The 12,230-nt window shown below is 32.7% G+C and overlaps 1 protein-coding gene and 2 long non-coding RNA genes across 3 annotated transcripts; 2 read left to right on the top strand and 1 right to left on the bottom strand.

Moving 5' to 3' along the window:
- Positions 1-3,295: 3,295 nt before the first annotated feature.
- On the top strand, positions 3,296-4,893 carry LOC110732905. Its single transcript, XR_002513523.1, has 2 exons — positions 3,296-3,716; positions 4,533-4,893. It is a non-coding gene; the product is annotated as an uncharacterized LOC110732905 (long non-coding RNA).
- A 348-nt stretch (positions 4,894-5,241) lies between these two features.
- On the bottom strand, positions 5,242-6,772 carry LOC110733092. The gene is made up of 3 exons (XR_002513559.1): positions 6,642-6,772; positions 6,385-6,481; positions 5,242-5,540 (listed from the first exon to the last, which is right to left on the bottom strand). It is a non-coding gene; the product is annotated as an uncharacterized LOC110733092 (long non-coding RNA).
- A 230-nt stretch (positions 6,773-7,002) lies between these two features.
- On the top strand, positions 7,003-11,923 carry LOC110733089 (protein OBERON 3-like). The gene is made up of 3 exons (XM_021913104.1): positions 7,003-7,153; positions 8,320-10,014; positions 11,035-11,923. The coding sequence occupies exons 2-3, from the start codon at positions 8,346-8,348 to the stop codon at positions 11,610-11,612; spliced, it is 2,247 nt and encodes a 748-aa protein (XP_021768796.1). The 5' UTR covers positions 7,003-7,153; positions 8,320-8,345; the 3' UTR covers positions 11,613-11,923.
- Positions 11,924-12,230: the final 307 nt, after the last annotated feature.

The following is a 12,230-nucleotide window of genomic DNA, read 5'->3' as shown; positions in this document are numbered from 1 at the left end:
TAAAACGAATATATTCTGTATTTTTACTGGATTAGAAACTCATAACTTGAAAAGAGAAAAGTTATATTGTCTTTTAAATAAGTAGTAATTTTGTCAAAGTCAATCTATCATTTGATGATATTTGAAAAGCTGATAGTAAAAGTTAAGACAATACTATTATTAAACGGAGGTTGCACCATCTAACAATCTAACATAGATTAAATATGACGATATTTGTTTGTTTGTTATTGATTTCGAATTTATAAGTAGACAATATTATATCACCAAGTTAAATGAGGTTGTGCCTTTATATTCCTAATGAGTCTATGACAGGCTTGCAATGATTTTTGGCTTCAAAAATATTAAGATCCCATTTTCATATAATAATCAAAGTGGGTTCATGGTTGGAGCTTGGTAAGCATGTAGGTACCACATACATTTCTGTATGTAGGTCCAAAAGTTTTTTTTTTAATTTTTTTTAATTTTTTTATTTAAAAAAAAAATTTAAGATAAAATAAAGATTGAATTATATTTAACATTTGTTATGGACTACTTATGGCAATAGTGAAAAATTGCACACCACAATGATGAAATTGGGTTGATGATAGTAGGGGTGTACACCGATCCAAAACCGGACCGGACCTGGACCGGACCTGTTTGGACCGGGGACCTGAATTGGGTAATTATGAGGACCGGGGACCGGACCTGAATTAACAGGTCCGGTTCCGGGCAAGACCTGAAAAATCAGGTCCGGTCCGGGTTTGGACCTGAATGGACCTGTTTTGTGTCTTTTTCGTTTTTTTTTTAATACAAAACCTGTTGGACCTGCATATGGACCTGCATATGGACCTGTTTTGTGATTTTTAGACCTGTTGCATAATTTAATAATTACATACAAACCAAAATTATCAATTACAAAACTACATAAAGTCTATAAAGTCCCGATTCTCAAACACCAAAAATACAAATGAGTCCACCGAAAATACAAATAAGTCCACGAAAACTCAGTTTCAATTTTTCAGAGTTTGGTTTTCTTTTTTTTTTTTTTTTTTTTTTTAATTACGATTTTCCCGGTTTTCAGGTCCGGACCTGAAAACCCCGGGTTTGGACCGGGTCCGGACCGGGACCGGGAACCTGGATTTTTAAGAATCGGGACCGGACCTGAATCAACAGGTCCGGGTCAGGTCCGGTCCGGTTCAGGTCGGTTCAGGTCCGGTTTCAGGTCCGGGCCAATTTTTGTACACCCCTAGATGATAGTATATGAAAAAATCATTATTGCTTTTTATAAGTACAATAATTGGAATCCACTACTAAACCAAACCCTTGGAAAATGTAAGTAGTGCTATATATTTTTAAAACAATTATCTCTACATTTGATGAACAATCACTTACAATTAATTTAATCTAACATGATTAGTTGAGTTAGTTGTGCTTTGACTTCTTATTACACAATTGTATGTAACTCTATATATACAATTCATTATGTCACCCTTGTACTTGTTTTTAATTAGAGCATTAAGTTTTATCTCGCAATAGGTAATTATTTATATAATATAAAGTACTACCTCCGTTAATTATTATGTGCAACAAAGGAATATTTTATGTCTCACAAATAATACCCCCTTGTTGCACATAATAATTAACGAAGGTAGTGTTATATTTGATTTAGGAATGCATGGGAGTGGATAACTATGGGCCTATTCTCTTCAGCTTAATTTCGGTTCAATTTAGTTCTTTTCTTTTCTTCTCTCATAAACAATTTAGTTCGGTTTAGTTTAGTTTAGTTCACTTCAGCTCCAATCAGTTCAGTTCAGTTTAGTTCAGCTCGGCTCATTTCAGTAAATCAAAACAGGCCCTATATCGATTGTATACAAATGCAAATATATTTACTGTATTTGTTTTTTCTACTTTGACTATTTTTACGACTTAAAAAATTGGAGTACTATTAGAAAAAAAAAAGGGGCATTTTGAACCACATCTTTGTATGTATGACTAAGTAGTGGATATCGTAAAATTAGAAAGATTAAGGGTATCAAAAAAAGATGGGGGCCTGCTTCAAAAAAAAAAAAAAAAAAAGATGGGGGGCCATGATAAATATTGACTGCCGTTTACGCCATCCTGCCTCCAAAAGGGGAGCTCCAATAAATGAAAGGGGTGCACCTCCCATGTGGAGTTTCTTGGAGAAAAGATATTGTCCTTCTCAACATTTTGATCTTCTATTCAAATATACTAGTATAATACTATAAAGTAGATCTTGTGTATATATATACTACAATTGTATTTTAAGATAAAGACAAATAATGATATAAATTGTAGCTATGTGTTCATTCTAGGGAAGATTTGTATGGAGTATTTTAAAAGCATCAATATGCAAGAATAAATCCCATTAGTTGTACTTTGAAATGAGGATTTACATATCTTTTCCGTTCACTGTTAAAAGGTTTATGTTACTAACTCGTATGAAACAGGTTAACTAGTGAAGATTTTAATATGATATGTCAAACTCTTTTTCTTATCCACAAAAAAAATTTGTATACCATGTCTTACATAATTTTAAAGGTTTACAGGTTATCGAGATGATGATGAATTGATGCATATTATGGCAATTTCTATGAGCAAAGCTTCCTTTTTGAGACCTCATCACTTGAATCTCTAGAAAAAGACTGAGTTTTCTAAATTTCTTTGGGTTCTTAATGTTTTCTTAAGCTCATTTATTGAAGCTAAGTCATTCATTACTAGTGAAAGAAATGTCATCCACATAAACCAGAAGAAGGGAGCCTTTGCCTTCGACCTCCCTTCACCCCTCCCTCTTGTCGAGTGGTGCACTTGCATAGTTGCATGGGGGTATATGATGCAATTGTGAAGGCAAACTAATCACTGCCGGATGAATTTTGTATCCTTGTGAAGAAACTTGGTTCTCGTTAAAAGATTGACGTAAATATAAGTAGTGTATGAAGTTTATGGGATATTTCTCCTATCTACTTACAGTTTATGATAAAACCTCATTTGACTTGTATGTGGGTAGACTCTCTTCTTGTAAGCTTTTGGCTAAGACTCAACAACTATGACATAAACTATGTGACTAACATAATTGATCATTGCAGTTAAAATTATAGGCGTTGCAAAGATAATAGTTCACACGAATAATTTGTACGTGCGTAAATTTATTATTTCAAAATTAGTATTTGTATATTCTATTTTAATTTTTAAGACTAACAAATCACTTGTGATTCAACATATTTCATATGGACTTGTATAGTTGTAGTTGATGAAAAGCCCAATGCTCACTAGCCCAACACACACATGTAAAATTTTGAAAATTATACCCTACATCCTAGTGTAGGATGGTCTACCTACACCCCCTGATGCTACGCCATTTTGTAGCTTGCGGGGAGTACTCACGAGCTAATTCATGCTTCAATTCTTTCCTTTTTTTTATTTATTTTTTTAATTCCTTGTTTCTTATTATTCAAGCTATGTATATAAATGATTTTAAACCCAATATTTTCTCTCTCCTCAATTGATCAATTTCCATTTTTCTACCTACATTCTCTCTAGTTAATTCATCTTCTTCATTTGATTTTATACTAATTTTGCCGTTTATTTTTCCTACGATTTTGATAATTGTTGTTGATCGTCAATGGCTGATTCTTCCTCTGCTAATTTCGATCGTGATTACGAAAGTGTGTTTCCGTCTTCTAGAGTTCGATTGATTGATTCGTTTGTTCATCAACAATGTGAGTAATTACAATCATAATTTTGTAATTTTTATCATCAATACATTGTTGTGTTATAATGCTCTGTTTATTTCAACTTAATTTATGTATTATTATTCTTTTCGTTGCTTCAATTTTCAAAATTTGATTATGATTATGATGAACGTTTTTGGATTGTTCATACTTTGTTATGAATATTTCGCTGCTTCAATTTATTTCATTGCTCTATGTTTGAAAATTGCGTGATTTTGTTTTTATGCTTTTATTTTTTTTTTTGGATCATTTTTATATTTAAAATTAATCAATTATGTGTTATCATTTGTACTTCTTAATTTTTTTATGTCATATATGATTATTTGTTTTTACCATTTTTTCTTGGATAATATTATGTGTCAAAATTTTCCATATTGATCATGTGCAATTTTGCTATTGAACATTGTATTTGTTAATTATTGTTCATTTTTGAAACATGTTATGTTCATTTATAATTGTACATTAAAACTTTGTGCAATGAGAAAAAAAACTGATATTTCATATCTTGCTAAGGTTTTGATCTTATCTGTTTATTTAAGTGTTTGAAATTGAACATTTATATATTTTAATATGATCATTTAACTTTTATTTGAAGGCGAAGGATTTAGTGTTTAAAGGATTTAATATGATCATTTTTTGAAACTTGTTATGTTCATTTATAATTGTATATTAAAACTTTGTGCAGTGGGAAAAAAAGCTGATATTTCATATCTTGCTAAAGTTTTGTTTTTCTTATCTGTTTATTTAAGTGTTTGTAATTGAACATTTATATATTTTAATATGATCATTTAATTTGTTTTGCAGTCGAAGGATTTAAATATTCCTATAAATAAAAGTGTTGCTGGTGTTTCTGCTGCTCAAGCTCAATGTAATGTTCCTATAAATAAAGGTGGTGCTGGTGTTAAAAATGATGCTCAAGTTAATCCAAGAGTACTAATGCGTCTACAAAATCTCAAACTAGATATTTTGTTCCACCCGTAGTTCTTGGCATTGTTCCAACTTCAACTCAAGATTGTTCAAACTTCAATCTAGAAATGTTTAAACCCCATTCCAGAAATGTTCAATCGACAAATGTTTAAGTTATTCCTCCCACGGTTCCAATAAATGATCAAGGTGCTCTTGTTCAAAGTTCTTCAAGTGTTAAAGACATAAGAATTTGTTTCTATATAGTACCTTTTTTAGTATATTGTTTTTTTTAAAATTCAACATATGTAAATGATTATTTATCAATTTGAAAATGAACAAAAGTAAAGAACCAACAACCAATTCATAAAACCTAAAAATTATATATATTTTTTCATACAAATAAAGATTAAAATGAAATATCAATTACAATAATTTTTTTAACAAATAATATCTATAAGTCTATTTTCCTCCAAAAAAAAATCATCTATAAAACTATATACTTCCTCCGTTTTCTTTTACTTGCAACACACCTTTTAGGCACGCAATTTTAGGAGATGATTAGTGAGGGTAAACGAGCTATTTTATCAATATAATTTTTACACGAAGATTAGAATAGGGTTAAGTATCATTTGTAAAAATTATAATGAATAATTTATCCGTTTACATTATATAAACCCGACCTCAAAACACGTGCCACAAGGCTGTGTTGCAAGTAAAAAGAAATGGAGGAAGTTTAAGATATGATCATATACACATTCATTAATGAACATATACACTTTCATAAATGAACATATAACATGTACTATTCATTTGCAAACTTCCTTGCTTATCTTCGATTTAACCTATATTTAGTGTTTTTCTTCAAATAGCATCAATTCCGCATCCTTGCTTCCTAATTTGGTTCACCTGTTGAACAAAATGAATTAACAAATGTTAATTATTATATACACTACTTTATAAATGAACAATATATCTTACATTATTGAACATTTATCACTTTTACACTATTTGGTTTCAAATCACAAATCTAACTCTCATTAAGTTTAGTAGTGAATGTTTCTATATGCTTCATAATTTATACTCCGCAGTTTGTATAATCAGCGTTGTTAAGCCATTTTATCTTCTCCAAAACAACTACGTATTCTTCAATTCCATGTGCAAATTTATATCAAATGTGTAACTTTGGACATCACTACAATATAGCTAGATTGGTTGTAAGATATTAGTTTTAATGCATACAAATGAACATTCTCAATATTATACATGAGGATAATGTATAAAAGAAATGAACATTCGTTATTTAGGCATATAAATATATATGTAAACTGAAATGAACCAATATTAACATATATTTTAAAATGAACATTACTTTATATGTAAATGAACATTATGAATTTCATAAATGATCAAAAGATTTGATAGAATAAATAAGTCAGTTTCTCAACTCAAATGAATGATTATTTATGCATTTCATAAATGTGCATAATATATCATAAAAATGAACATTATTTATTTAGGCATATAAAGTCAAATATAAACTCAAATAAATTCAAATATACAAATGAACATTTATAATTCTATATATGTTCATATATTAACTCGGAATCGTAGAAATGTTAACATCTATACCATAAGACTTTTTAATATCTTTTAAAAGTTCTAGATCTACAACTTGAGACTTTTGTTCGTTGTTTTTTTTTAAAAAAAAATTTCTACTCTTGTTTAAATAGGTTTTTGAAATAATACTTACGTTTCTTCAGACTATGCCTTGTTATGTTCAACGAACATGATTCTTCTCTGAATCATCATTCTCTTTATCTCTCTAATTCGAAATATATTTTTCGGTTCTGTAAAAAATAAAAAAACACAAAACATAGTAGATTTTAATGATTTTTGCATAAAATAGTTCTAATCAAGTTAGATTATGTTTCTGAACATGTAATTTCAAAATGAAATACGTAGTAGAAAAAATAGGTTCATACAAAAAAAATTAGTAAAATTACTTACTCTTTCTGTGAATGTTGTTGCGATTGTTGAATTTCTTCGCAAATGTAGACATTTGAAGGAATTTAGCAATATTTTGAAGCAATTTCGTAGTATTTTGAAGCAATTTTGTAGTATTTTGAAGCAATTTTGGTTCATATTTTCTAGTTTTGATGAGAGAGAAAGTCTAGAGAAATGAAGAAGAAGGTTTTAGAGAGAATGGTAGGTAGTTACAGTAGGTTAGTGGGTTATGGGATGTGGGTAACATGATAAACGCATCGTTTAGAGGGGGGTGTAGGTATCCCTACCTACACTAGGGTCTAGTGTATACCAATTAGTAAAATTTGGGACTTCTAGGATGAAAAAAAAAAACCCAATTAACTCTTCTTTCTCCTGAAAATGGCTTAAACACAATTTTATTTTATTACCGTTGCGTTGATTTGCTGCTCTTTCTCTCTCCTCCGACCCGCGTTTTTGAGCAGCTGGGGTTCGTTGTATTTCGAGATTTCAGCTCTCTTAGATTTCATATCATAAACGTAAGTTATTCTGATATGTTACTTTTAATTTTTAGTTTTTAATTTTTTATGTTTAATTAGATGCTGTGAAATTGATTGGGTTTGGATTTATGGAGGTTGAATTATTAAGTTTGCTTGATTGATGTAGCAAAATTCAACGTTACTTCTTATCTTGGGTCTATTTTGTTGATTGATTTATATGATTGAGGGTTCGTTGATTGAATTGGGTTTTGGGTTTAGGGTTCTAATTTCTAATATTATTTTAATTTGGGATACTTGATTTGTTTATTGATTTGGGTTTTCCACTAATCGAATTGGGTATTACACAAAGTTGATATATTTTTTAATTAGGGGTTTTACACGAAGTTGATTCATTTATCGAATTATAGTATATATATATATATATATATATATATATATATATATATATATATATAGCCCGAGGGCGGGGGTGAGAATCGATTCCAGGATCTCCTAGAAACGGGAGGGAAGCTCTAACCACTTGAGCTATCCCTCACTCTCGAATTATAGTATATTTGTTTATTAAGTTGTTTGGGGACTTTACTTTGTCTCACACTCTCACTTATTAATTGAGGTGCCATTGATTTAAGCTTGAATTGGCATTGCTTGGTTATGGCATTAGCCTACTATATCTTTATCCATTCTCTGCTTTTAATGATAGAAAATAGAAATTCCTCGTTTTCGAGGGTCAGCATTAGGATTACTCTTCATATAGAGATACTTAGCTCATAACTTGACTTATAACTGTGCATTTCCAGAATGTTGTATATCAAAATCACCTTTTTGAAAATTGAAATTCGCATAAATGTTTTACTTTATCTTAATTAAGCTGTGAGATACTGGGTGGAACGCATTTGAAGATTAACTAATAATCCTAACATAAATTTGGGCTCTCTTTGGGTCTTGGGAGCAATACAGTGAAAATTTTCATTCTAGTGTTGATGGTTTATTTAACTGTCAGTATAGAGATAGACTGTATAGTCAATTTAGGGTTCTCCCGAGGTGGATTTTTGAACTATTGGTTATGTGCACTGATTTGTGAAAGATTAAAACGAGTGATCTTGTTGCTATATTTTGCTAGTCAGATTCTTAAGCAAAAAGACTTTAACGTAATTTTTCAATCCTATTTTGATATTTGATTCTCCTTAATTGCAAATGTGTTGCAGGCTTTGGTTTATAATATAAGCCTTTAATGTCAGAACAAAACCATGAAAACGGACCTGGGCCAAGTGGCTGTTCTCCTGCCGTTGCTCAGGGACAGGCCTGGAAGGAGGTTTTGGAGAATTCGAACCAAGAGGAGAAATGGGTGGAGAGGGATTTTCTGCAGTTGAGAAACAGTGATGGTGGTACGTCAAAACGAGAAGCTCAGGAGGATGTGAAAAGAGAGGGAGATGGCTGGAAGAAGCCTAAGCTTGAGACACAGACACTTGACCTGTCTCTAGCTCTGCCTGATGTTTCTCTTTCGCTATCTGCATCAAATGCCGCACCACCAAATTGTGATGCTGTTGTGCGTCCTAAGCCATGTAGGAGTGTGCAGTCTTTGGCACTTTCAGATAATAATAACAATAACAATAATAATACTCAAGTAACATGCTCTGATGATTTTACAGCGGCTTCGTTATCGTACTCTTACTCTCACCCATTTTCACATAACCCTAGTTGCTCGTTAACTCAGAATTCTACTGAATATTATGAGAATTCGGTTGGTAGTCGTAGGAGGGATTGGAATTGCGGTGAAGGAACCAATGGATCTGTTCATAGTCGTTTTAAGCCAATTGGAGATGGGGTCTCTTTATCAAATCATGGTAGTAGTGTAGCTTATACTATGTTGAACAGATCCCGTACCTTTAATAAAGATCCAGGTAACAGTCTGTATAGGGCGGCTGCCTCGGATACCAGTTCTTTCTTTCCCTCAGAATTGCCTGCCAAGCCAAGAACTGATTTGTGCTCTGTTGACTCCATGAGTAAATCTTTGGACCAGGGGCTGAATAATTTGGAGGATATGAGAGGACACAAGCTTTCCAGAGGAGAAAGGATTGTTCGTGATGTCATTACGGAACATACAACTGTTATGTCACAATTATCCCGTGAGCTTCCTGCTGAAGCTATTGAATCAGCTAAGGAGTACTTGAACTGTCTAATGGCATCACCTGAGAGAAAAGATGAGTTAGCTTATCTGCAAAATTTGCTCGAAAAAAGGTCAGACCTTACAATGGAGACTCTTTCTAAGTCTGACAGACTACAATTGGAGATTCTGGTTGCAGTAAAATTTGGGCTTAATGAATTTGTTTCAGGGAAAGCACGTCTCCCAACCAGTGAATTGGCTGAAATTTTCTTCTTCCAGAGATGTAGAAATATAATCTGTAAATCTTCTTTGCCTGTGGATGACTGTGACTGTAAGGTTTGCTCAACAAAGAAGGGATTTTGCAGCCAGTGTATGTGTTCTGTTTGTTATAACTATGATTGTGCCAACAATACCTGTAGTTGGGTTGGATGTGATGCTTGCTCTCATTGGTGTCATGCTTCCTGTGGTGCTGAGAATAATCTAATAAGACCTGGCCCTAGCTTGAAGAGGTCCTCTGGCAAAACTGAGATGCAGTTCTATTGTCTTGGATGTGGTCATGCTTCAGAAATGTTTGGATTTGTCAAAGATGTGTTTATCTTCTGTGCTAAAGATTGGGGTATACAAACACTGATTAAGGAGCTTGATTGTGTTAGAAGAATCTTTAAAGGAAGTGAGGATCTAAAAGGCAAAGAGCTATATCTTAAAGCTGCTGAATTGCTCACAAGGCTTGAAAGAAGGGCTATATCTCCGTCAGATGCCTGCCATGTCATTATTCACTTCTTTACTACCAAGTCTGGTAAATGTCTTAACAAATTTCTGTTTTAAAACTAACTTGTTTTATTCTGTTTACCCTTTGTTTTCATCAATGTCTTCTGTTTTTCCCATTCTTAATTTGTATTTAAGATGGCATACTTGTTAGTCTCCTGCTTACCAAGTTCTAGGAATAGTTATTTTTGCTTTTTTACTTGCTTAAATAGCTTAAAGTTATTTTCCACTGGCATGTGAGCAATGTTTTGGATATCGGATCTGTTGGTCTCTGTTAAATTGGTTTGTGTATGTGTATAAGTAGAAGAGAAATTCATCAATAATTAGGACTGGTAAGCAAAGCACTTTGCACTATTACATGACGTAGGCCTACAAAATTAACAGTGCAACCTATGTAGACGTCATTACGTGGACTGGTTTTTGTTTTTGGGCTGGAAATCCTATCTATATGCCAATATGGTTGGAAACTACTAAAGTATGGTTAGTAGGAGTAGGATATATGAGACCACTGTAGTCTGTGTTGAGGTGCATTAGTCTCGTCATATTAATTTAGTACAATTATTAGCAGGAATTTTAAAACGCATTTATATAAGAGTTGAGATTTAACCTTGTACACAACTTGTGAAATACTGACGGTCTTCTTAGGATTTTTTTTCTTTTTATATTCGTGGGATTTTATTGGTATAGTTCCATTGAGGGACTAAATCAACCTTTTGATTATAATACTGTTATTTTGTGTTTAGTACCATTCTTTGCCAATATTGATGATATCATACTTCTGGTAAATATATTACAGCATAGGGCTTGAATAATTGATGTATAAAAGTTTATTCTCTTATTGATAATATGAACAAAACATTGGCATCATACTTTATCTGATGGGGTGGCTCTTGGTCCTGTAACATTAGCTAAAAGTTTGAACTCATCATAACTTCTGTGTTTGACAGAGGCAACATGGTTTACTGCTTGCAACTAAAATGAAACTTGTCTACACGTTGATAATTTTTGTCCAACTGGTTACTTAAATGCTCATGGTTTTCTTTTGTCACAGACAAGGATGACACAGCAGATTATGCTGCTACTGGTGTTGGGGCAAATGAACTTACAGCCAGTCAAAAACGTCGTCTAGATGACGTGTTCCCTTCTCCATCTTCCAATTTGGCTCAAAAGTCTAGCTTCATTAACTCTGCTACCATGCTGCAAGGTTTACGATCTTATGATTTTCATCAAAGCAGTCCCAAGCCGAATTTATCAAGTGAGCGACAACTGGCTATTGAGCTGTCTGGGAAATTGTCCAACAAGGATGGATTTGACAGCTTGGAAAGTATCATCCGCTTGAAGGAAACAGAAGCCAGGATGTTCCAGAATCGAGCAGATGAAGCAAGAAAAGAGGTGAATACATATCGTCAATTGGTAGAGACAAAAACCGAGAAGCTGGATGTAGAGTATAGTGAGAAGCTTGCAAAGTTGTGCTTGCAAGAGGCTGAGGAAAGGAGAAGAAAGAGATTAGAGGAGCTGAGAATTCTTGAGAATACACACTCTGGTTACTACAAGATGAAGATTCGAATGCAAGCTGAAATTAGCGTTTTAGTTGAAAGAATGGAGGCCACAAAACAGCTGTGGGTCTAATGATCGTATGCTCTATTTCTATGGCGCTTTCTTTTGACGCATTTAAGTAGTAGCGATCGTTGTATTCTAAGGGTGATTACTCTGATTAGCATGTCTTCTCTTTTACATTATTTATTGTTGATGAAGACGGTCGTTTGTTTCTCAACTGTTTCGAAGTTAACGATTAACCCGTTTGGGAAGATGAAGAGAAAAGTAAATGCTATTGCGAAAATACTTGTATAATGTACTTTGTATTATGTAATGTTAAGTTGTTGATCATTGTTAGCTGTTCACTTAATTCAACCCATATATATATGTTCAGATTTGTACCATCTCGTGTTATAGGAGTAGAAAAAATTAATTACTCGTACTACTCTTTTTGTAATTACTCGTAATGTTTTTCTTTTGTGGCTTCTAAGTTTAATTACTACTTTCATTTATATTATGTGCTACCTTTATTAAACTCGGATGCTGATTATGTGCTAATAGGGGTGGCAATTTGGGTCAGTGGGTCGGGTTCAGGTCAGATTTCGGGTCGATTTCGAGTTATGCTTAGAAATAATTAAAAAATAGTGTAAAACTTAATATTATTACGAAATATGAAATTTGGTCAAATCGGGTTGAATTTAGGTTATTCGG

Source organism: Chenopodium quinoa, unplaced genomic scaffold (genome assembly GCF_001683475.1).
Source record: "Chenopodium quinoa cultivar QQ74 unplaced genomic scaffold, ASM168347v1, whole genome shotgun sequence".
Lineage (NCBI taxonomy): Eukaryota > Viridiplantae > Streptophyta > Magnoliopsida > Caryophyllales > Amaranthaceae > Chenopodium > Chenopodium quinoa.
Note: the sequence above shows the minus strand (reverse complement) of the source record. Positions and strands in the feature narration are given on the sequence as shown.

What these genes read in the sequence shown, in the direction of transcription:
- LOC110733089 (XM_021913104.1), top strand. Translation starts at nt 8,346, where the DNA reads ATGTCAGAACAAAACCATGAAAACGGACCTGGGCCAAGTGGCTGTTCT. An exon ending in CTTCTTTACTACCAAGTCTG is followed by an intron (nt 10,015 to 11,034) that starts GTAAATGTCTTA and finishes CTTTTGTCACAG; the next exon opens with ACAAGGATGACACAGCAGAT.